This window comes from Micrasema longulum, unplaced genomic scaffold (assembly GCF_059751315.1).
Source record: "Micrasema longulum isolate JH-2025_06_02 unplaced genomic scaffold, ASM5975131v1 h1tg001554l, whole genome shotgun sequence".
Classification (NCBI taxonomy): Eukaryota; Metazoa; Arthropoda; class Insecta; order Trichoptera; family Brachycentridae; genus Micrasema; species Micrasema longulum.
The window spans coordinates 338,396-364,304 of record NW_028278737.1 but is presented as its reverse complement, the minus strand read 5'-3'; the positions used below and the strand labels follow the sequence as shown (position 1 = coordinate 364,304).

The 25,909-nt window shown below is 30.7% G+C and overlaps 1 protein-coding gene across 1 annotated transcript in view; it reads right to left on the bottom strand.

The window, feature by feature from the left end:
• Positions 1-1,497: 1,497 nt before the first annotated feature.
• Positions 1,498-25,909, bottom strand: part of LOC148274941 (gonadotropin-releasing hormone receptor-like) — a 287,367-nt gene continuing 262,955 nt past the window's right edge. The window contains exons 3-6 of the mRNA XM_088236390.1: positions 15,575-15,758; positions 12,170-12,360; positions 5,726-5,841; positions 1,498-2,521 (exon numbers count right to left, since the gene is read on the bottom strand). Coding sequence (XP_088092516.1) covers positions 2,215-2,521; positions 5,726-5,841; positions 12,170-12,360; positions 15,575-15,758 — 798 coding nt within the window. The 3' untranslated portion in view covers positions 1,498-2,214. The remainder of the gene's footprint in view (positions 2,522-5,725; positions 5,842-12,169; positions 12,361-15,574; positions 15,759-25,909) is intronic.

Sequence of the window (25,909 nt, the reverse complement as noted above, 5' to 3'; positions counted from 1 at the left end):
AGCCAACGATACGTTATTAAGCTTTGTTTTTTATTCAAGTATATTTTATGGCCTTCCAGAAATTTAGTATAAAAACAAATTTGGTAAAAACAAATGGTAAAAAATTAATATTTTACCGTAATGATATAATTTATCAAAAACAATATTATTGTTTCAAAAAATTTCAACCTCTGCATTTTTCCCATAACTAAAATATTTCAGATTATTTTTAGACGCTTTTCATTAAGAATATTATGTTTCTAAATAATGTTTATTAACCTCGAAGCTGTGCTGAAGTAAATATTCAATTATTCAAATATGGTTTGATTGAACAAATCCGATTTCACATATATTGCGACATCTTCAGATTGGCGCTGTCGCGAGAACGATACAACTTGTTTCAAGCCTTATAAACGAGTTAAAATGCCAACCTATTAATAATAAATAAATAAAATATTATGAATTCCCGGAACTATCATCAACTTATTTGATGTGTTAAATAATTAAATAATAATTAGACATTTTGATACATTTTTAAAAAAGAAAATATAAAAGTCATTTAAAATTCCAATCATTTACAATAATTATGACAAAATATTTATATTTACACGTATTATTAAATGTATACATGATTCTTACAACTTACATATTTACAAGTGTAACATTGAAAATGAGGTATTTTTATGATTTTAGTATTTTAAATATTTTTATTACTTACAAAATTCAGAAAAATATGACAACCTAAAATCAAGTGTTAAAATATTTCAGTCTTTGGTTAAAATAAAGTTGCTTGCTATTTATTTGCTTAATCAGCATTTGCCAGAAGTGATTAAAATGTAGGATTTTTAAACCTTCATTAAGATTCGAGCTTTTAGGCTCAGGTCAGATGACCACGCGGTACCACGCGGTACCACGCAGAACTACTAACCGCGCGGTACAAGATCATACTAAATCGTCTACATGACCGCGCGCAAGATCTTGCACCGCGCGGGTCCACGCGGCACAAGTTCTACAAACGTGTACCGGCCTGTTCAGTTGATCCGCGCGGTTTGAGACGGACATGCGTATAGATCAAATAAAAATGTAATAAGATCTGCTTGTCTCTATTAATGTTGATGCCAGACTGCCGCGCGTACATATCCTGTCATGAACAGGCGCCGTGGCGCAGTTGGTAAGACGGTTAACTGTGAAACTGGCGTCGCGGGTTCGATTCCCGCCAGTTGCAAGAAAAAAATTCGAGAAAGATAGTTTTTTCACAATTGACCAATGTCTGGGTGTATTTTTCATTACCTCCTTTCATATACCCTCTATCCCACATGCTGACAAGCCTCTAAATAGAGGCTTAGCGGGTTATTCTTTAAAAAGTGTGAATGCGAATGCCACCCCCGTGCGTCGATGCGTGACGCTGCGCGGTCTTTTGAACTTAGCCTTAATGTTTAAACCATTTAATTATTTGACTTTCAAAATTATTCGGACAGTAAAAGTTCTGTTTCCAATTTTAAAGGATATTTTTACTAATTTTTGTGACTTGGTTTTTGAAAAAAATATTCAATAATTTACATTATTTTTCGATAAACATTACGATCCATTTATGCAATATGAACAATTTATTTCGAGAAATAAGTCATTATTATAATATATAATAAATTTACGGGATTTTTATTTTAATACTTAAGTTTTTAAAAACACAAATTTATTTAATTTTTCTTGATCTGTTGTTTTTAAAAATATAAGTGAAATAATTTCATAAGCAATTACAATGCAATTCTCATTACTGCTTTATATTTTACACGGCTTTTTATTTTCAATTTATATTGTATATTGGTAAAATATTGCAAGAAATAAAGGTTTTTTAATAAGCAATATTACATAACATTTATTATTATCCAAAAATATTGTTTTATACAATACAATAAACAACAAAGCTTTATAAACACGTATTTTGATTCTGATAAGGACAATATAATACGGATATTGAATCTGATCTTCATATTCAGCAATACGTGAAGCAGTTATAATAAATATGCAAGTACATAACAATTAACAATATAACTTGCAGCGCTAATTGTTCTGTTATGAAAGCAGTAAAATCGGTAAGAGCTTAAAATAATGCGGTCATTTTATATAAACTGTTTACGTTTTTTAATTAAAATACGCATATAATTGTTTAAAATGCACAATAAATACTGAAAAATCATTTCGGACCTTTTGATTTAAAAAGGTATGTATTCAATTTCATACTCTAGTAACAGCTCCGTTTATGCTGTGAGGCATCAAGTTATTGTTTTTATGGTTGTTTATTCCGCTTTTTTTGCAGGAATTGACAACTTTAGATGTGATGACCCTGTTTACGGACGACTGACGCCTCATGTCTCTAGAGTTGCGGCGAGAGTTGGCTCGAACCAGGGTCGTCTCTTCGTCGGCCATGCTTTCGGCATCATTCAGCTGACGGATCGGCAGACGATCTATGACGATACGCGTACTGCCTTGACGCATTATTGATTGTGTCATAGTAGAGCGATGGTTCATAATTGATCCCTCCCTGAAAAAGAAAAGAAAATTAAACTAAATATATATATTTTTTAAACATGTGAGAATTGCGATAGAGATACAACCGAAATTTGTTAACGTTGACTGACTTACTTATTTTTGTAATATTAACATCGATTTATATATTTTCCTATTTGTCCATTAGATTTTTTAGTTGCATTTTTTCCTTGTCTTTCTGGTGAACTGTATATGTATTATTCTTTTTATAAAAAACCCGTACAACTGTTCTAGTTTTCTGTTGTATGTACAGTTAAATATTAGTCAAATTTGGATGAATGTATAAGTTTTCAAAAACTTTTTGCCAGAGTCAAGTTGCGGAAGGTGTTGACCTCGCTCTTTCATGACATTGTGTCGTAGGGAGTCAGAAAGGTTGATGCATGCCGTGAATTGGAGATTCTTACTAGATGTTAAAAATAAAGTATGAAAATAAATAATGATTAAAAAAAAAAAATGCAAATGGCAATTATGAAGTTTTGCATTATATTAAATAAATTGTTTGTTTTATAAAGGTAAGTATGTGTATGCGCATAGGTGTATGTACGTGTGTGTGTATATGTATGTGTGTGCAAATGTCTATATATATATATATATAAATGTGTGTATGTATTTATATGTGTATATGTGTGTATGTATGTATATGTGTGTATGTATGTATGTATGTTTATATGTGTATGTAGATGTATCAAAATGTGAATACAAGTTAGTTTATATTTTATTAGTCTGTGCGTTATATTAATTTGTAAACTATTATCATGTATAAAAATGTAATTGCTTAGCTTGGAACGGGGTATGTACCCTTGTTCGCTGGGCAAAGTGAACATATAAATGTATTTATGATGAAATAAATAAATAAATAATTTTTAAAAAAAAATGAAGCCGTTAGAAATGTTTTTTTAAATCATGGTAGACATAATAAAAAAAAAATTGAAGTACGAGTATGTAAAATGAAAAATACTAATAAGCATATTTACACCGTAAAATACTCCAATACTCCAAAATCAAACAGCGACAATTTTGTTGATTTTATGAAAAAAATGCGCCATTTTTGAATTAAACAAGAAAAAACCAAAAGCATTTAAAACAAAGCTTTTTCCAGTATTTCCAGGACCTAGACGTATTTTTAAAAAAATGTAATTATGTGACACTAGATTTCCTCATCTTTTTTTTTTCATGAATTATTTTACAATTTTTTTAATAAAATTATCAATTAAGGAAATGTCGTGTTTAGGTTTTTTATCTTATTTTGATTAAATCAAAAATTTGTTTAGCAGTCTCTTTTGATATTTTTTTGAAACCGTTTGATATTTGAGTTGGGATTTTAGTTACTTGTTTTGTTCACAGAGCAATTGAAAAGTAAAATAAAAAACTTTTGTCTATTTTCCAAAGGATTATAAATATGTTAATATTCCCGATTTTGAACGAGTTTCATAAATTATTTGAAACCAGTTTGAACTTATTAGGATTTTAAAAATAAAAACCTTTTAACATCAGTAATAAACTAAATTTTTTTATGAAAATTTTTAGTTAGCTTTCAGTTTTATGTTTTAGTTTTATTTTAGTTAGTTCGGAAAATCGTCAACAGAGTTCATTGGTAGACTCATTCTCTTTATCAACAATATTTTGAGTTTGTCCAAATTTTTGTAGACTAGGACTGGATTTTCTAGATTCTCTATAAATGAAATATTTCTTTAATTCCCCTTTCCATGACTAATGGTGCATAGATTACTGCATTAGTACACCAATCTCATAGATAATCGATCTCCAGCTTCATATCACGTTAGTCGAGGAACTTTGCAATATTTCAATGTTAAAATACCTTATTATTTTTAAATCTTAGAAGCACAAATTTTTCGGAACATTATCATTTTATACATTCAAATGAAACAAGTTTACTAAGTATATTTAAAGAATAAACTTTGCTTAAACTTTGTGGTGAAACATTTAACTTCATATTTGTATATAACCCCTAACCGACTTTTCTATGTCTACCGGTTTCGAGACGTACCCGTCTCTTCGCCAGGACAACAATAAACCAACATGCAAAACCAACTATAGCCCCATAGTTGTTGCATGAAAATATTCTATCAATGCATCTGATTATTAAAATTCATGTCGTGTACTTGGTCACGCGATGATAAAAAGAGGTTCTTGTAAAGGTCCACAGCTCAATTTCCCTATTTTTTCCAGTACGATTCAGATAGGAAACAAATTTGTGAAATATAAACTTTGTACATCAAAAGCGTCATATTGTCACCTCGGGGTCGTGGTCGTAGAACAACTACTGATGTGCTAATAATGTGTTTTTTTTTTTTACATTTGATCTTAAAAATATGTTATTCACTGAATTCAGGGGTTTAAGATCGCAAAAACTAAAAAATACGTTTTGCAAGTCAAGCTTAATTTAAGTGATGCCCTTTTCATATTTCTTGGTTTAGGATCACAAGGATGTAACTACAAAAATATGGCTTTTGGATAAACGCAAATATCGATTTAGATCCTATAAAAATCAGAAAATATGATTATTACTCTATTGAAACTGAACCTTACTCACAATTCGAATTTTCGTACTTACCCCCCCTATGATACTCAACTCTCAATTTAATTTTAATAGAGAAGGAAAACATTTTGAGAAGGGAACATGGAAATCTACGCATTTATAGGACTTATGACCCCTCACTGGCTGGGCACTTTATATTAATTGTAATATTCACCACTCTGCTCATGTTGAAACCTCCACTTTGACTTTGAACAGAAACCTTAATTAATAAGAGTAAGATTCATTTGGCTGAATTTATATTTCAGGTTTTAAAAAAAATAAATGTATGTGTATCTATCCCAAGTATCAAAGTTAACTTTATTATTAAGTTATGGCATGAAGCGTCAAAAAAAATTTTGTAACCTCTCTCATGATAATCTGAAGAAAATCACTTGCGTCGTTGTTCTTCGATCATGACGATATGTTTTTTGTATTTAAAAAAAAACACTCAACAGCTCATTCTGTTCTTTTTTTTTTCTTTCTAGCACTTAAAAGTGCACAGTTTTGTCGTCAGTTTATGTCTGAATTACAGTACTCGGACTTGGTTTTTTGAAACCACACAGGAGTTGGCCGCCGCCAGAGATCTGGATCGTATTTACCGACGTTATATGAACATTTGGAAACGGACATGTAAAAATAATATGATTTGCACAATTTTACCTTTGACTTCCTCTTCGCCTGCCAGGCCACATTTGGAAAGCACCATAAATAACCGGATTTACGAGGCTATTGCTCATTCCGAAGAAAAAAATCCCACTCTGCAATTCTTCACTAATCTGAAATCAGAAATAAAAAGCTTTTTACCATATTTTCCCGACTAATAATCCAACCAATGACACTTTGATTTATGATAGGTATCCAATAACGTAATATGACATTTAACGAGTAAATAATGGAAAGTTATTTTTCCAATCCCACTCAGTGGCACATGGAACACTCTTGTCATTCGAAGAGCAGCCAATCGAGATAATTTTTGTTGCATGAAAAGGTAAGGTACGGCAGTCTTACACTTCAGATACCAGTCCTTGGACAGTGAAATATTGCAGTGTTAAACCGCACTTTATTTCAGAAATATTTCTCATCAACCCTCCCAGGAAACAAATCCTGAATCTTATGAATAGTAGGTGAATATGCCAGCTTTTACATTACGAGGCCGATCTTGTCCCACTCGATTTTATTTTTCACATACATAACTATATTTCACATTTGTAAAAAATAAATAAAAATATTTTAAGCCAATCAATAGGTTTAAGTAAGCCCTAATAGATTGACACTTATGAGTCATACTTTATCCAAACATTCTTTAAATCTACTTAAATTAACAAAGTGTATAATTAACAAAATGTATGTACATAGCATAATCTAGGCGAAATGGCAAGTGTGACATCGCGAGTCAGGAGAGACAACAACGCTTTCTTCTTTAATGCCTGCCCTTGCAGTAGGAACACATCGACAGTACCGTTAAGTGAGATTTCGTTCACTGTTCTTAGGATCCTTGGCAGAGGGGAAAAGAATCCGATGTTAGTTTTATAATTTCCCACAGCAAAGACAGGATTGGTACGCAAGTTAAGGCGAGGTACATTAAGGTTTATCTGAGCAAGGATATCATGGGCATCTAAACAGTTATTGTTAATTTGTGCAAGAATATCAAACCAGCCAAAATCATTCAGAATCCTAAACTAAAGATATGAAAGTACTCTAGACGATCATAATAGTTGATTTTGAAAGTATTTGATCTGATTCTAAATATTAACGATTTTAAAAAATTACGTTGCACGTATTCAATCCGCGTTATATGAATATTATAATTAGGAGACCATATTATAGAATTCCGTTCAAGAAAAATATGAACAAATAATTAATACAATGTTTTTGTAATTTTCGGGCTTTTGAATGGCTTAGACATTCGCAAAATACATCCACAGATTTTGGACGCTTTATTTGAAATGTGGTCAATGTGATGATTAAATTTACGTTTGTCATCAAACAGTATCCCAAGATCTCGAGTTGTCTCAACTATTATTATGACCAGTATTATATTGAATCAATGCAGAAAATTTTAAATATTTATTTAAATATATTTTTACGCATTGAACACAGACAGAAAAAAAACAGCGGGGCTGATTAGTTTCAGCATTTGAATTAAGTAATATTTTACAAAATAAATATGTCAAGTAATTTTGATTACATCGTCACCCCTTTTTTAGCACCCAGTGGTGAATCTGTGCTCTGGCACTGCATTGGTAAACCAAATGTAGCGTTGTTTGATCATCTGTTAAATGAAGGGAATGTGTGCAGTTTAATAAATTTTTATCAATATTTCATGTCCACTCTGCTAGGTATCGAACCCAGGGTATCAAAACTGATAGGCAAACACGTCAATCATCTCACAATAAAGTTACTAAAAAAGCGACTACGAAGATTCTGCAAAAAAAACAATTTGAAGATCTAAACCAAATGCAGCCTATTTTACACCTATTCTCATCTATGGATACGAATTGTGACACCTCACTAGGCGTAAAAAGAGTTTTGAGAACAGGTGTCCAAGAAAAATTTTAAGTGAGTGATTGTTTTACTTAATGAGAAAAAAATAAATAAGAAAGCAGACGCTGCAACTTCCGGCAATAAATGTTATCAACCGAAGGCAATATCGGCAAATGCCTTCTAAAAGCCTTCACTACACTTGTCTACTTTACACGGCGTCAGGTCGACGCGACGTCCTGCTGCGATTGTTCGTCGGCAGTTCATGTCGGAACTACGGAACGTGAAACTTACTTGGGAGGATGCATACATGCTGCTGTTTGTGGACACCTTATGTTTCAAATTGGGAGTGGACAGTGATAATGATTGTTTTATTATTTATCGCGCTAGTTTTATGAACATAAAGGTCAAGTGTCCTCCAACAACATTTCTTCTAAATAAATTAATACCATCTTTATTTATTTTTTTTATTTGGGAAACTAACAGTTCTACATAGATATTAACAGTTAATGTCAGAAATCTGTGCCTTGGGTCTAAAAGGGCTAATGTCGTAAATCACAACGTAATGTCAGAGAAATTTTACAGCTGTTTTGTGACATTATAATCAAATGTTTTAAGTGTTTGAACTTATTTTCAATAAAAAAAACACTTCCACGTATGGATGTGTTTTATTAATATTCTTAGAGGTGTATATCAGTTGAGCATTTTTTTATTGATATTAACTATATGCAAAATGTTAGCAAGAAAAAAAATCCAGTATTGCCCCTTATTGACTCAAGACACAGATATATTAAATGAACTCAGAATTAATAATAGGTTTCCACAAATCGAGCTCAGTTAGTAAGGAAATATAATACGAATTATATATTTTAACATACTTATTTATTATTTATTATTGATTCATATTTTTCTCTTAGAAACTTTGATTAAAAATAAAAATAATGTGACCTACTGGGGTTAACCGTGCCGAGGGCACTTAACAATTTACTTTTTTGAAATATTTTACATTTGAGAATAAACAGAAAAGACTAACTTAACAAACAAAGATAATTTATTAAATGTTCAGACAGTTTTCAATACTACGTATTTATGTTCATAATTTATTTATTATGTTTGTTACAAAACGCACAATGAAAGAACAAAAACCTAACATAAGCTATACATTTGTGGAGCAGTTGATTCAATATTTGTTTGGGCGAATGAGACAATCTATTTTTCTTCTACCTTGCTCCACTATTAATTTTTTAAAGCGTTTTTGAATATTTTCTCGTTACTAATTGTTTTAATAGATAGTGGAAGTAGGTTATAGATTTGAATTGAATTATACTCAAAATCCCTTTGTCCGGAAGTAGTTTTAGTTTGTATTTGTTTAAGTTGTTTTTGTGTTGAAGATCCAGTGATTTTTGAGGTTTTTGAGATTTGAGTAAGAGTAGTTTTTGAATATGTAAGTCAGTATTGTTTTAGCGTATAATTGTTTTGGAGTCATAATAATTGTAATATATTTATTCCTAAAAAAATACGGGCAAGCGGTGGGTGCATAAACTGCTGATGGATTACTCGCAAATTTTCGGTCCCCTAAATTCGACGGTTCTATTTATTGACGTACCCATAAAGTTGGTAGTGCGCCTCATCCCTAAAGATGATTTTTCGGAATAATCTCCATCAAATTGTTGATGCTCTATTACCAAATTGTTGAATGTTAGGCGCTGCGCAAGATCTGTTGTCTTAATTTAATCTTGTCAGCGTGCATGTGCAGGGCTTTAGTCAAAACTCGTTGCAAAAACATTCTGGAGACGTCTAATTTTTGACAATGATGACAAATGGAAATATATGGGAGTTTGCAATCAACCAGCACAAGGACGGCCATCTGTAGCTCAAACACAATTAACTATCGACGTGCTAATAAGCGACGTGATAACATTTTTTTACCATGGTTGTTTATCATATTCGCGATCACAATGGAACATCCGTGAATACCTTATATAAAAGGTCATAATATTTACGTTTCGTGACGTATAATTCTGCTGCATAATCACATATTTGAATTTCACCGGTATAAATATGGAAAATATTCCAAAACTGATATTTATATTAATTAATTTATTTATTATTTATCAAACTATTCATTCCATTTAGCCAGCGGTTGGCAAGCCAAATGTCAAGAAAAGCAGGCGCCATGGTAATTGTAATTTAATTTTTACTTTTTTGTAAAAGATACTCCTTAAATTTTTGCAAATACAATAAATTATATTATTTTTTATAGTAAACGCCGATTTTTAAGCAAATGAACTGTATTTATTTACGGGGAAAACTAAAACAAACCAATACGAACGTTGACTTAGAGATTGCACACGCGTCGACTTATGACTGCGGTACCTTAAGCATGTTCATTATTGTTTATTGTGATCGCTCATATGCTTAGCATGTTTTAAATCACGTCGATAGTTATTTGTGATTAAGCTTCTGGTTTAAATTCCTGAAAGGAGCCAAAAATTTCAAATGTATTAATTCAAATTTCCACAGCGGCAAGAGATGGTGCATAATAATAAATCATCTATGTAAAGTTCTCACCATTTCGGAAGTGAATTTCTATGCATTGTCCGACAGTTAAGCGCTACATGACTTAACCTCAAACCTCTTTGATGACAATTGCCGAATATCCGCCAACCGTGTATAATGCAACAAAAAATATTGGAAAAAAATCAATCGACACAATGATATGCCAATCAACTCGTTTCAGGATCATTCCAGGAGATATTTAAACTTAACTAAATAAACCGGGCTGTGGTCCTGTAGGGTTTGAATCCCACTCTACCACAACTCGATTTCTATTTTTCCAGCATAAGTTATTTACGACGTTTAGGAAATAGTATGAAAATTTTAATATTAGAGTATATCATAATAAGTATATCAAGTATTGGTCTTTTTTTTATTTTTAATAATAAAATTTTAATTCATGATTGATATACTATTGTTAAATCTTTTAAAGCACCTTGTTTGGTAATGTATAAAGTTTGCTTTTTATTGATCAATTTACATCATAACTTAGATAAATAATTGATGTTGTTAAATGGCGCTTGTAAAGAATACTGGTTTAGAACAACATCAATTTGCCTAAATTACAGCCGCTTAAAGGTCTAACTAATGTTAGCTTTTCATTGTTTTTAAAAGTATGCCATATAATATTTATTTCGCCACCATGATTTGGTCTGACACACGTTTTGTACATCCGAATAATGTTTCCAATAACCATGTGTTCATTGTACTATACGACATTTCTCAGACATTCAGATGTTTACTAACTGAAATAGATGTGTTCTCATTATTACTATGGCAGCATCATCTGCATTGCATGTGATATTAATGACCTTATCTCTTTTAGTAGATTCTCTACCTTTTTTATTCTTAAAAGCATTTTTTTTATTTATTTATTCTGGGGATGTTAGAAAAGGTTTTTTGGCGTATATATTGTGGTGCTATAATGTGCTAAACTTGCTTTGTTTCTTGGTTGTTCTCAATATGTGTTATTTTCTAAATGTTAATATTATTTATGTTTCGAATTGAGTTGTTGTAACTTCTGGGACTGTAGTTCAACGTATTATACTTGTAAAATACTTTGTGTTATATGGTTTATAAATAAATAAAAATATAAATAAATAATAATGAGGGTACCTACTGAACGATAATTTACAGTGATACCAACAAAAAATTTGGCGTTTTCAGCATATATTAAAAAACTCAATTTTCAATAAGGACATGAAAAAAATGGTGGTAAATTCCAAATAAATAAATAATATGAAAATTTTGTCTGAAAAACATCCAACCGCTCAATCACTAGAAAACGGGGAATAAATCATGGGTCCTGAAAAAGAAAACCCCGGAAAATTTTGTGTTTCTCGTATATTATATTACCTGTGCTGTTTTAAACGAAGCCAAATAAATATTATTTTTTTAAATTTGAGATTTTTATGATTTTTCAGTCATTTGATTAATCTTAACTCTGTTTCAATTCATATTTTTTTTTAGCACCACAAAAGGTCAAGAGGCCCAATTACAATGGTGAATTACATCACGGAACACCCAGGCTTGAGAAAAATCATGTTTTAATTTTTGAGTTCTCACTGGTAATCGAAGCCGGGACTTTCCGCGTGTGAGTCAAGCATCTTGACCACTACACCATGGAGGCCGCCTTTATTTATGAGATGCCTCTGATTTGTTCTTTTTGACTATCATATCTATAAAATTTATGATTTTCAGTAAAAAACTAAGGAGTTAGGTTAAGTTAAGTTAAAGAGAGAAAAAAAACATTTAAAATAAGTTTCACCTTACGAGCGTTTGTAAATTATTTTTCATTTAACAGGTCGATGCTCAAAAAAACTTATCTCTAAGAAATTGATTTAAATTCTAACTCAGGTCGAACAACATTTTTCATTGTGCTTAAAAAATTTAAATAATAGTAATTTTTTTTTATTTAAATGGTTTTTTTTCTTGATATTGTATTTGAGGGAATCCGTTATTTGGGTTTTTGTATGATAGGTCTTTATTGGCACAGTTAGATTTGATTTGTAAATTATTTATTTATTTTTAAACGTAATTCTAATAAAACACAAAAAGTTTCCTTACATGGTCATCAGGATCTACGAAGATAAATATTATCATCATTGTATAGTAAGGAGTCCACCAAATGACAAAGGCAACGACTATAACAACCGATATCCTTAGGGACTTCATTTTTGCTCTGTGGATCAGGCGTCTTCTATTTATATCAGGTCTTCTTCCACCGGCTACTTCTTCTCTGAAGACTTTTTCGCTTTCTGTAAATAATTTTTAAAATCAATAACATTTAAGTATTTAAGAATATTTGTTGATTAGTTTTTGTTTAGGCTCTGTTAATGCGTAGACATTTAAAGTAAATATTTTTCTTAATATTAAAAATTCTGTTGGGTTGTCTTTATATCTTTAAAAAAAATTAAAAACCAGTTTTATAATTTTTCATTTGCCCTTTTATAAATCAAAAATGATTTTTCAACTATTTTATTTATAAAACAAAAATAAACCTTTTCCTTTCAACTTACAATTTGTGTTACATCTCTTGATGTTTTTAAAATTCAAAATCAATATTTTTAACCATCAAAATTGTGTTTTGACGATACTTTATTAAATGAAACATTAGATTTTAATATAAACACTATAAATTTCTTAGAACATTCAGAAATAATCAAATGATACCATCATATCTTATTTTAGATTCGCAGATTTTGATAAAGCACATATTACTGCTATCAGATCTATTAAGTGAGCTCGGGTTTCTCAAAAGATCCTTTATAGAGAGCTTTCTGGTTCCAAGAATAGTATACTTTGTCCGTTATCATCTTACATAAATTTAATTAATTGTTCATTATAAACACCAAATTCTCAAACTGAATTATGTGAACGTCCTTATAATTAAAAATATGCATTATTTGCTATCTTAAATATTATAAAGCTGAGATAAAATTGTCGCGTCTGCGTTATTTTATGTAGAGTTCAAATAAATGGTCTACTATTTAACAAAATGAACTATAACGTAATATTGTTAGTAAATTAAAACTTATTTTAATGAACTATATTTTCAGTTTGCCCAGAATTTTTAAGACAAGGACTAGATTCAACCTCCCGAAGAGTTTTTAAAGATTAGTACATTATAACAGGTATGAAGAATGATGTAAATACTTATATTTACATATAAATTATTAATTTAAAATACTTGGTACAATTTCACTTAAGATGCCCATTAGAGGGTGAAAGCGGTAATTTGTCAAACAAATAAGTGAAAGTGTATCAAGTATTTTAAATTAATATATTATATGTAAATATGAGTTATTACATCATTATAATGGTATTCCATCAATAATTGTCTATAAATAATTTAAATTAAAAAATATGAAGAAGATTTAAGAAAAGGTTGTGTATAAGTCAAGGCATTACATGGCTTATGACATATCATTGATTATTTTTAGTCACCACTTTACAGGCTATGTAACATTTACAATATTTTAACTTCACAAAAATCATCACATTAAAGTTTTGAGGAAATATAAATGTTTAAACATAGACAAAATGGTGAATGTTACACATTAAACATAAAAACCACATTTACCAGCTTATAACAAGTCACGAGTATAGACTTCAATATACCCTTCACAAAAACGTTCTTCATTTCGGTTGTAATAAATTATCATTATTTTAATGATATTTTAAATGTATTAAAATGTTTCTATATAAGCAGATTACAATCAGTATGGTAGTTAAGTCTCGTATTATTGTCAAATCTAGGGACATTTAAACTTTGGTAAATAAAAGAAAAAAAAATCTTTTCTATCAAAAAACAATTTTTAAACTAAAAACAACATTTCTTCATAGCAAAAAAAAATTAAAATTCAATGTCGGTATGTACGAGTAAACTTATTTATTGATTTACTTTTTTAATGTTTAAAGTAAAAAAAAATAAAAAAATACACAATTAACGTTATTTTTGGAAATTGTTACAATAATGACACACGTAAATACAAAAATAAATAAATTCTCAACGGCGCGGTGTAGAATAAAGACATTTATTTATAAGGGTAAGCTTAGAATTTCCGATTTTTCCATCAAAAGAAATACCTATTTATAAAAGTTTCAATGTGACTTGAAAAAATGATTTGTTATTTGTCGGAGCTTTGAAAAATATGTTCGGTGTTGTAGAGTTATTTCTAGGAGAACCCTTTACACACATATGAGGGTATTAAAAGCAAACTTAGAAATCTCCACAAAAGCGGAAAATCAGTTATTGATGCCAAAATAAACTTAATTAAAAAACCATACTATCTTTACAATAGCGTATTTCAAAACCATCTCCTAATCTTGCAAACAGATTTCAAATATACTACTTGAAACCACAAACTTAGCATTTTCCAATGAGTTGGTGAAGCATAATCATGAGAAATCTCACAATTCTTTTTTCAAAGTTTTTCGTCAACATCTTAACAACTCCTTCAATGGTGATTTAAAAGTTTGCTTCAAACACCCTCATATGTGCTACTATAGTTAATGTCGTTTTAAATATGAATGAAATGCAAAAGAAGGAGGAATGTTCTTGTTTGAGAATGCAAAAAAAAAAAAAAAATGATTCTCTTTAAAATCCAGAATCGTTTTTTTTTTTTTCTTGAAAATTAATCAGCAACTTGTGCAATTTTAATAACAAACCTACTCACCCACTCACTCACTCACCCACTCGCTCACTCACCTACTCGCCCACTCGCCCACTCTCCCACTCGCCCACTAGCCCACTCGCCCACTCGCCCACTCGCCCACTCAGCCACTCACCCACTCACCATATCACCTACTCACTCACTCACTCACTCACCCACTCACATACTCACCCACTCATCAACTCACCCACTCACCATATCACCTACTCACTCACTCACCCACTCATCCATTCACCCATTCACCCACCCACCCACTCACGCACTAACCCACTCACTAATTCACCCAATCACCCATTTACCCACTCACCCACTCACCCACTCACCCACTCACCCACTCATCCACTCACCCACTCACCCACTCACCCACTCACCCACTCACCCACTCATCCACTCACCCACTCACCCACTCACCCACTCACCCACTCACCCACTCACCCACTCACCCACTCACCCACTCACCCACTCGCCCACTCACCCACTCTCCCACTCACCCACTCAGCCACTCACCCACTCACCCACTCACCCACTCACCCACTCACCCACTCACCCACTCACTCACTCACCCACTCACCCTTTCACCCATTCACCCACTCACACACTCACACTCTTACTAACTCACCCACTCACTCACACATCAATACAGCTACACACCCACTCTCGCACTCACCCACTTACCGAGTCACTTACTCAACCACATACCCAATTATCTAATCACTTATTCGAATCACTCAATACTAACTCACACACTCGCCCACTTATTTATTGACATATTTTTCAAACAATAACGTTTACTTACTCGATATGGCCTTAAACGTTGCAGCATACGTCACCGAGAGGACAAGCAGGGGTATGACAAACATGAAGAGCAGGGAGAGGGTAGTATAGAGTGGCTCCTGCCACTCTGCTGTGTATACTCCGTAGGTCACGCACTGGTAGAATTCCTCCACGAACGGACCTTTTGCCTCGTGGAACACGAGAATCTGAAATTAAAATTTTTAGCTGAATTTCAAAAGAACAGTAAAACGTGTTTTTTTTAGTAAATGCGTCATCCCTTTAAAAAAGCTCTAGTTTTATTTTCATTAGATACTCTTTCATATGAACTACACATTTTTGGCAACTAGTAGACAAAAAACATTTATTGAAAAAAAAGATTTATTCTGTACTACCCAAAAAACTTGAGATTTTTTTGTTGCATGATATTAAAGGTCATATTTATTAACTATGCTTTTAACTACCGGTGTTTTTATTTAAAGTGTTTTTTTTTAATCATATTTGATATTTTTTTGAGATTATGATATAATTACGTTTAATAAAACATGTTTCAAAACTGTATAAAATGTCTCCCTTAGCACGGAACACCACAGTGATGGAACAATATCTTTATTGTAAAATAAGTAATCCAAAAAAAGTTAAATAACAAATAAATAAATAACACATTTATCAAAAACCGGGTTGTGGTCTCATGGGTAGTGTCTCGGACTCATGGATCAAAGATCTGTGGATCGAATCCCACTCTACCCTAACTTGATTCCCATTTTATTAGTATAGTGATTATTTACAACTCGTCGATAATGGCTCTCAAAATGCAATATTTGGGTTAATCATAAGAACGCAAATATTTCTTAGCAAACAACTACTTGAATCACATAAAAAAACGTACTTAATGAAAACGAACCTAGAACTTTCATTCTCATATCGTTAGAAATATATAAACCATACGTTCAAAAGTTGTCGATTTACATGATTTTTTCAATAAGAAGACTATTGAATGTAAGTAATCAATTGTATTTAACCACTCACCGCCTTCTTGACGTCTGACAGATTTGAGACGTACCCGTCCTTTATTCAAGACGCTTTGTTAAGTTTTTTCACAATCATCTATCCTCCTTCTCATTTTTCTACTATTGCTCCCATAAGCATAAAAAAAAGTTATATATTATCAGTGCACGTTTGAATAAGCAAGTAAAAGCATATGTCCCATCAGCACGTTGGTTTTATATTTTTGTACAACTACTATGGTGACATGAGTTTTGTATATTAGAGTAATTAGTGGCCTGAAGAAGAGACATGTATATTTCAAAATTGGTAGACATAGAAAAGTCAGTAAGTGGTTATATTGGGTGGTTTAATATATCCAAAATCGGGTTGTGGTCCCGTGGCTAGTGTCTCAGACTCATGACTCAAAGGTCCGTAGTTCAAATTCTACCATACCCCAACTTGATTCCTATTTTCTAATTGTGAATTTTATACAACTCGTGGAAAATGGTCCTTAAAATAAAATATTTAAGTAATTCAAAAGAACGCAAGTATTTTTTTTCCTATTAAAAAAAATAAAGAGTATTTTCAATATTTTTATTATTTTTTTTTTGCTTTTTCCAACATATTATGTAACAAATACAAACAACAGTATAACACAAACAAAAAAAATACCAAAACATTGCCTGTGTGTAGGTATACATTAACGATTAATGACATGTTTAACTGCAAAGTAGAGGCTTAAAGCCTTCTCTTAATGTGGTTAAAAATTCTCATATTCCGGTTCTGAGTAGTTAATACAAATACAAAAAAGTTTGTTTTAAAATCTAAAAGTGGAACATTCATATGCAAGTCCTGATAATATTTGAAATACAATTGCTAAAATTATGTTTTAAATCTATTTGGTAATGCCCACATAAACTAACGTTAGTGGAGCTCCGAAAGCAACTGAGAGCAATTGGCGTTTTGTGAGAGTAGTACAAGCTGGCCTGCGTTACACATGAAATTGTCACTTTTGCTCGCAAATATGCCTGTAGCATCGAAAGTGAGACGTAAAAAGTTTTTAAAAAATAAACTAATTTAATGGCGTGCAAGGTGTAAGGTGGCGTAAGGTGTTTTGTTATAAACAGTATTTGAGACAATCGTATATTTTGTACTGTTTTACTTCATCTTTACGACAATTTGACACATCAGAAGCTTTTGACTGAGTAGGTGATTTATCGCCAATTTCTGATAAAATGCTTTCTCTAAACCCATTGAGTATTTATTTTTAATATCAAATTATTTCAATGGATACGTAAATACGTAACAAAAGGACAAAGAGTATTTACAGAGATATAAAAGTTATGATATACAATGTGTACTGGCGACACATTACTAAGAAGGGAAAATTTAATATCTAGGTTATATTTTAATTGTAGATACTTTTCATTTTTTATCAAAATACATAAAAATCTTAAGTTTGTGAATTTTAAATTAGTTCCCACGTCCAATATAATCATGAAATCGGTACATTAAGCAAGGGAAATTGTGGCCGAGTGACGTCATCTCTCTCAGGTTACGTCATTAAACAGAAATCTTCTTGCGAACTTGTCATCGAGTTTTCAACAAGAATTTTCCAAGAAAACTCCTTTTGAAATTGCCTCTTATTTTTAAGTAAAAAAATATCACTTCTGTACTTCTTGCTTCATCTGTGTAAATCTTCAAATTTATGTCTGTGAATTTTAATGAGCCTGCATTAAAATAGAGATAAATAATTATTTTCTTAACCTTATTGTAGTATAAGTGTCTATTTGATTGATGAAACGTAAATTTTATTTATTGCGTAGGATAAATTATAAGGTTTGCGTTTCAATGCTTGTTGACGTTATTTCATATTTTAATTTGAATTATAATCGAAAATAAAATGCAGCGTTCATAAAAAATATTCAATTATAATATTCTTTTGAAACACAATCATAAAAAATTGAGTGACAAGTATTACCGAACGGTCGCGGACTCACCGATCAAAGATCAACCGGTTTGAAACCCGCTCTGCAGCAAACGAATTCCCATTTACAAATAGTTTCTCTTTGAAAAAGCCTCAATTTGAAACATTTGGTAAATCATAAAAACCCAAAATGTTATGAAGATTAAAAAATAAATAGATATTTAAATATTTATTACAGTGCGTACTTTTGTTGGCAAACATTATGCGAACAATCTACCATTTTATTAATGTAAGGTCATGAAAATAGTTAGTATCAGGAGCTAGCGTTGGGGTTAAGGATTAGAGAAGAAATTAATATATAGGTAATTGGTACATCATAATAAACACGGCCCTTAAGAAATGAAAGACCTACTTAATACTTTATACATTTAATCAGAAAAGATAACAGTAATTTTGCATGTTTAGTAATAAATTGTACAAACAAATCAATCAACTTCACTACATATACCATAGTAAATAACTACTTAGTATTTTGAAGCGTTACATTTTATTAAATTTATATTCAGTGAAAGCGAAATAGATACTTTTTTGTTAAAAATCATGACTGCGGAAAAAAATTGGTCATTATTTGAACGAGAAAAAATCAATAAAGTAGATCATAAACCTTTTTTTCATGGCAAATAAACATTATAATTATTGTTATGTTTGAATTGAATTCTTCGTTTTATTTTTTATTCCCCATTCCTCATAAAAAAAATATTATAATGTTATATTTAGTGCAAAAATATCAAAATCGCATCGGCGTTGGGCGGCGCGGCGTTGGGTTGCGGCCGCATCGCGTCAAAACTACATGAAAAATGTACGAAAAATAATGTATTGGTATGTTTCGATTGCTTTCACATCTCTATGAACAGACCGCGCATGGTAAGTACATTTATATAATTTGAATGATCATTATGATGATAATGTTTTTAATTCGAATAACGAAACAAAAAACTGTATTCTCGTAATTTCACTAGAAAAAAAATCTAGGTTGAAAATTTATTCTAAAAATATGCCCGGAGTCAATTTTTTTGGATAAATAATGAATACCCTGCTTTTATTACGTTTGCCTTTTTTTGAATTGTTTACCTTCTAAAAGAATTACTTTGAACTGACAAACATAGCTAGCTGCTTTTGTAAAAATCCGAAATTAAATATTTTAAAAATCAAGTAGGGTAAAGCGGGACAAAGAGTGCGAACAACCAAATAGTACACAACGCAATATATTTGAAACACTTTTTCAAAGTTAAAAACGCTACTATTTTATTGGTTAACATAGTGTTTTTCAACCTTTTTGAATACGCTACCCCCTAACTAGTAAATAAATATCTGGCAATCCCCCCCTCTCCAGGACCAGCTTTTACCTTGTTAAGAGAGGTTGCAGTCAATAGCAATGCAAAGGTTTAATACAATTAAGATCCTGGCGGGGTAGTACCAGATTTCTTAAGATCTAGCCCTACCCCCCCCCCCCTCACCTTACTTTTGCATTCATGAATTCAATTCATTTATTAAAAATAACATAAAATTAAATAAAAATTAATAAACATACATATTGTTCAAAGATGAAGAATACCTTAAAGAAGGGAATATGGGAGTCTAGGCATTTACAAGGCTTATTGACCTGTCATTTGCTGGTTAAAGCTGCCATTTTACCCACTGTAACATTCACCATTTTGCATATGATTGAGCATACACATTTCCTTAATTCCTCATTTGTTGATTTAAATGAATTTAAGAAGCTGAAATCTTATTTTTTGTGAAGGGATTCATCTGACTGAATTATTTTTACATACTAGGCAACGCCTGAAAACAATTTACCAATTTTTAAACTTCTTCTTGGACCATTTGGATTTATTACAATATTTCCAAATATTTGTTTACATAATATTGGATGTAAAGTTTGTTAAGTGGCCACTTAAACCAGCCAATGACAGGTCATAAGCCCTGTTTATGCCTAGACTTTCATATTCTCATCTTTAAGGTATTTTTCATCTATTTTGTAATCTGTTAATCTTCATGACTTCCGAGGGGGTAAAATATAGTCTTTTGTCTACAAAATTTGAACGATCTCAAATATTGTAACCTTCATTAAAAAAAAGAACATTAAATAAATAATACTTTATGACATTTATAATTTCAGAAAAAAACGCATTGTGCATCTGAACGGCCGTGAAAATATAAAAAAAATAAAATATTTCTTTCCTCTCAAAACAATAACTTGTACGAGTATCTATCTAAAACTAGTAAAATTGGGGACTTAAAACTTTGTTTTGTAGGTTTGTTAAAGAAGCTCCTGATGTCACCGCGACGTATATGAAACTATTTTGACAGGTCCTTGTCAATTAATTCTCGCCCCCAAGACTTTCAAGAGCCAAGTTACCGAATAGAGGGCAGTTGTTAGGCAAATGTTCCTCCTAATTTATTTCTAGAATATCTTCAAGGAAGAAAACAGGTAACTAAAATAGACAACGTAATATCTGAACCGGTAGAAAATAATTAAGGAGTTCCCCAGGGATCAGTTCTAGGAACAATCTTGTTTATCATATACATTAACGACCATGGCCCAGACTTTAATACAATGCAAAGTGGAACTATTCTCAAATCACACAGTTATCTACATAGCGGGTGAAGATTTTGAAGAAACTATAAACAAATTGAATGAAGATTTAAACAGTTAATTAAAATGGCTAAAAATTAAAAAATTAAAAGTTAATGTTGGAAAAACTAAATACATAAAAATAGGAAAAGGAATAATTAATTTATCCATAAGAGAAATTGTAATACGAATTAATAAATAAATAAAAAAACAGTTTTACTTCTTTTCTTATTTACAGAAACAAACAGTAAACAATTATATAATAACATAAAAAAGATACAGTTTAAAGACAGACCAGCGAAGTTTCTAAATGAAAATCACACATATTACATTGTGGTACAACAAAAAGGTGTGTTTATGTGTATTTTTATGAGATTAAGTGTAGAGGTGTGGGAGTACGTGTTCAGGTGTGTGTAGGTGTGAACATCATTTAAAAGCAAGTAGAATCGTACCGCAGCTAGAAAGAATGAGTCTTAATTTATTATTAAATAAAATAAAAGGCGTGATAAATACATCAATATTTGAAAAAAAAGCATTATAGCTACGAGGAAAGAGTGTTCTACATTATAAGTACAACAGACTGGCAGATGGAATAAATAAACACGCAAAAGGGGACATGAAAATTAATTTTGGAGAGTAGGTTAAGAGTCTACTTTATTATTTAATACTTTTTATAAAGAGCATAATTCAGATACATTGCGTCTATTTTCAAGTGTAAAAAATCCATTTTGTTTGGCTTATTGGCTGTAATTGTTGAACATTTTCAATCCTTTCTATGTTTGTTATGTATTGTTAGATCCACACAACGGATGCAAACTCCAAATTACTGCGTACAAAATGAATATACAATCTCTTTGCCAATAACTCAGTGTACGATGAAGATGGATTGATTTAGGTTAGCTTGAAGTCTTATATTATATGTTGATCGTGATTTTTAATATATTGAAAACCATTATTTGACTGCCCTCATTTGTCTTTTCTGCATATTTTTATGTTTTTTTGGTTCAATTTATTGTACATACTTTTTTAAAACCGTTGTAATTTGTAAAGGCTGTTAATATATAATAAATAAATAAACATAAAGCTAAATGGGCTATAAGGAAGAGGACGTGTGCTCTCAAATCCTCAGTTTTAACCAATGTTCCTCCAAAGATAGGGCTTTTCATTAAATTTACTTAAAATATGCTGAGATGTTTTATCGCCTGTATAACATTACCTTTACCATGGATTATTAGAAAGATTTATTTAATCTGCAGTGTTTTGTGAGAGTTCTAGTGATAACCATCACTTGATTTTTGATTAGTTTTATCAGGTCAAAAGCAACCTTTTGCCAGTACCCTTTTAGTATATCCTTCGCATTGTGGCTGCTGACCGAGTGATATTTTCCAGTGCATTATACTCTGCTTCCGGATCCAGACACAGTTTTTTTTTTTTTATTATATTGAAAACATATTATACATAATTATATACAATATTCCCAAGGAGTTTTTTTAAAAAAAACTCATTTAGGGACATACAGATAATAATTTTTTTAGAGACGTTTTTAAATTTTAAACTATAATATTATTTAACAAAAGCAGAAAAATTAAAATTATGATATACTACAAATTAAAAAGGGTATGAAAAATACTTGAAAATAACAGAATAAACAGAATACTAGGCATGGAAATAAATTCAAAATAATGTTTACATTATGCAATCTGGGAAAGAAAATTGAAAAAGTTTAAAAATTACATGGATGTATATATACATACTGAACTAGTACAAAATAAAATCATTTTTTTAATTAACAAAATATGCGCACACCCAATACAGGTTAATTTTTTTTATCAAAAACGTTGAAAAAATTGAAATTATGTATACAAGCCAAAAAAAGTATATAAAAAGAAAAAAACACAAATAACATTTAAATAGTATTAAAAATTACATATACAAGCAAAAACGGTGAAATATTAAAAGGTATATGTTCAAGAATGCGCATTCTCTATAAACTAACATTATTTATTCAAAGTACTTCTGGAAAAAATAATTCTTCAATTCGCACGTCCTGTTTCTATATTTTGAAATAGGTACTTTAAATTTTTGTGGCAATTTATTAAATTCCTTGAAACCTATGTATTGTAAAGATCTAGTACCAAACTTCGTAGACTTCACAGATCCAATATATATATTGTTTACTATTTCAAATCAGAATAAAAGCATTTTTACCACCTTTAATGGAAAAAAACTTCAATGTTTTTAATGTTGCAAGCACTGAATTTGTGGAAAATTATAAAAAATAAGTTTTTTTTTCAGTTACACCAATGTGGTTTATGTGCCAATGAAGAACTTTAGCTCTACCGGAAATTGGATTGAAAAAATGTTGTCTTTCGCGCTGTAAAAATTATAGTATTAAATTAATTTTAAAAAAGGGAAAAGAATTGAAGAACAGTAAAATAATAAATATTTTAATAAAAACGTACTGCTTTGATTGACTTAACTGGTTCATATGAACCAACCAATGAAATGAGAACGGTGAAATCTGGTTTGCTTACCGTCAACGAGACAATCGGGAAAGCTGAGAAAAAAGAACTTCTAACGTCGGACACGGAGTTATTTCAGAAACACAAAACTATAAAAAATCATAGCGCTGATAAAACGATATGTAAAACAAATAAAAATCAAATTTTGTCTTAGTTTAAAAGTCTATTTACAAATATATATATTTTTTTAATTATGTAGGGATATTTTGTGTTTTAAGAGTTTTTAATCATCTGGTTACAGCAACACATTACCTTTTTTGGGCTTATGTTTGTGATTGACCCTGAAGAAGGTAATGCGTGGTCAAAACGAGTTGATTTACATATGAAAAAAATTGGTGCTCGACAAGGGGATTTTTGTTTTAATTCATTAATCTCATATGTATTTTTTTTGTATATTGTAATAAAACAATGAAGAAGTTCTGTGATTTGAAAATCTTTCTTAATTGTTAAAAGACAATAAAACTAAGTCCAAATTAAAAAAAAATGTTTTTGTTTATCGTATTATGATCGCCATGATTTTTAAAGTTTTACAATTTTGAAATTACTCCACTCGTGACGTCACGATTTCTCGTTGGTAAAAATACACTAAACGTTAAAAAACAATGGCTACCAGAAACTTGAAATCCATCACAACACAAAGCGATGCTCTAATTGATTGGTTGATTCTGATGAACTTGGAATGAAGTTCAAAGTAGTTATTTATTATTAAAACCGTTTTTTTTATTTTTTAGTTACTTTGCCCTACAATTAAATGGTTTTATTTGTACCTGTATTTGGAAAACTTTTTTGAATTCAATCTCCAATAGCACTAAACTTTCTTATAATTATCTCAATTTTTTATCACCCATGAACCTTGAGATAATTTCTTTTTAGAATACAATTGATTTTATTGATTATGTTGGATGGTGGCTGAAAGAGAATGGAAATAAAGAAAGGAAATAATTTAAAAGAAAGGGCTGAAAAACAATTTGTATTCCGCTGACAAGCGCGTTTCCCACTACTTCGTTCTGGAACGTTAAATAAACAGGGTAGGGAAAATGATGAAAATGAAAAGAGTCTTAAAAATTTCTTAACTACAAATTTGCATTCCTTTAAGTGATCAAAAAAATACGGATTACAACAGATATGGAGAATTTACAATGCTTATTGTCAGTTATTGTTTGGTTTAAGTGGCCACTTCGAACGATGCGTAACATTCGCCATTCTGCCTTTGTTTGAATATCCATATTTATTTTATTTTCATATTTGTAAATAAACACAATAAGAACATTATGTCAGTAAAAATAAATACTTTAAATAAGTCTTATTTAGGTTTTATGAGGATAAAATTTATTGAATGATAAGCTCACTACTTGTATACCTTATTGTATCCGTGTTATTTATTATTGTGCATGTTAATGAGGATGAGTCTTTTATGTATGTGTGTGAGGGTGTGTGCATGTATTTATGAATTTAAGTATGGTTGTGAAAATGTGCAGTGATTTTTTAAATGTTTTTTTAATTTTACAATGAAAACAAAACACAACACTACCAACATATTAAAAGAAACGTTAAAGATCATAATTCTTAGGTATTAAATGTCGTTTTAGTTGTATTCTAATTAGAGATTCAATTTGTTACTAAGTGTGTCAAAACCGTTAAAACAGGGTGTGTATGTATGCGAGTTAGAGAGCGTAGAAGTGTGTGCTTGAGTGAGAGAGTATCATAAAAAAATATGACGTTACAAGTCGTAAAATTATAAATGGACTTATTGAATAGTGATACTCAGAGATTGCTTTTCGTTTTTTTTTACCAAAACTAAGATACCAATCTAACAATTTATAAAAAAAAAACAATTAAAATTTCTTCAATTATTCAATCTTTGGATCAAAGAAAATTTTTTTACTATATTTCGGGATTCTTTGAGGAACAAAAAACTATCAAAATCTCGACAACTAGTGATAAAAAAATATATTCCCGCCTCCGTTCGTACATGACATTAGGGTAAAAAATGAGAGTTAATTATTTTACCCAATGCCGTCATTGTCGGTATCAAAATACACATTAAATAAAGAATTTTGCGTTAAAACTTTAATGTTTTTAATAAAATAAGTAAAACAAATTTGTTTATTACGACATTTTTTTTATTTTATCCACCGACCTGTTCCAAAGCAAACGAGCTTCTTCTTTAAGGTTTACGTAAGTAATGAATTAATTCCTATTTTTTTTATCCATGTTTACTAAATACTACAAGTGGTGCTAATAAGTAATTTTTTCCTAAAAAGGTGGTAATTGAAGATGCATATT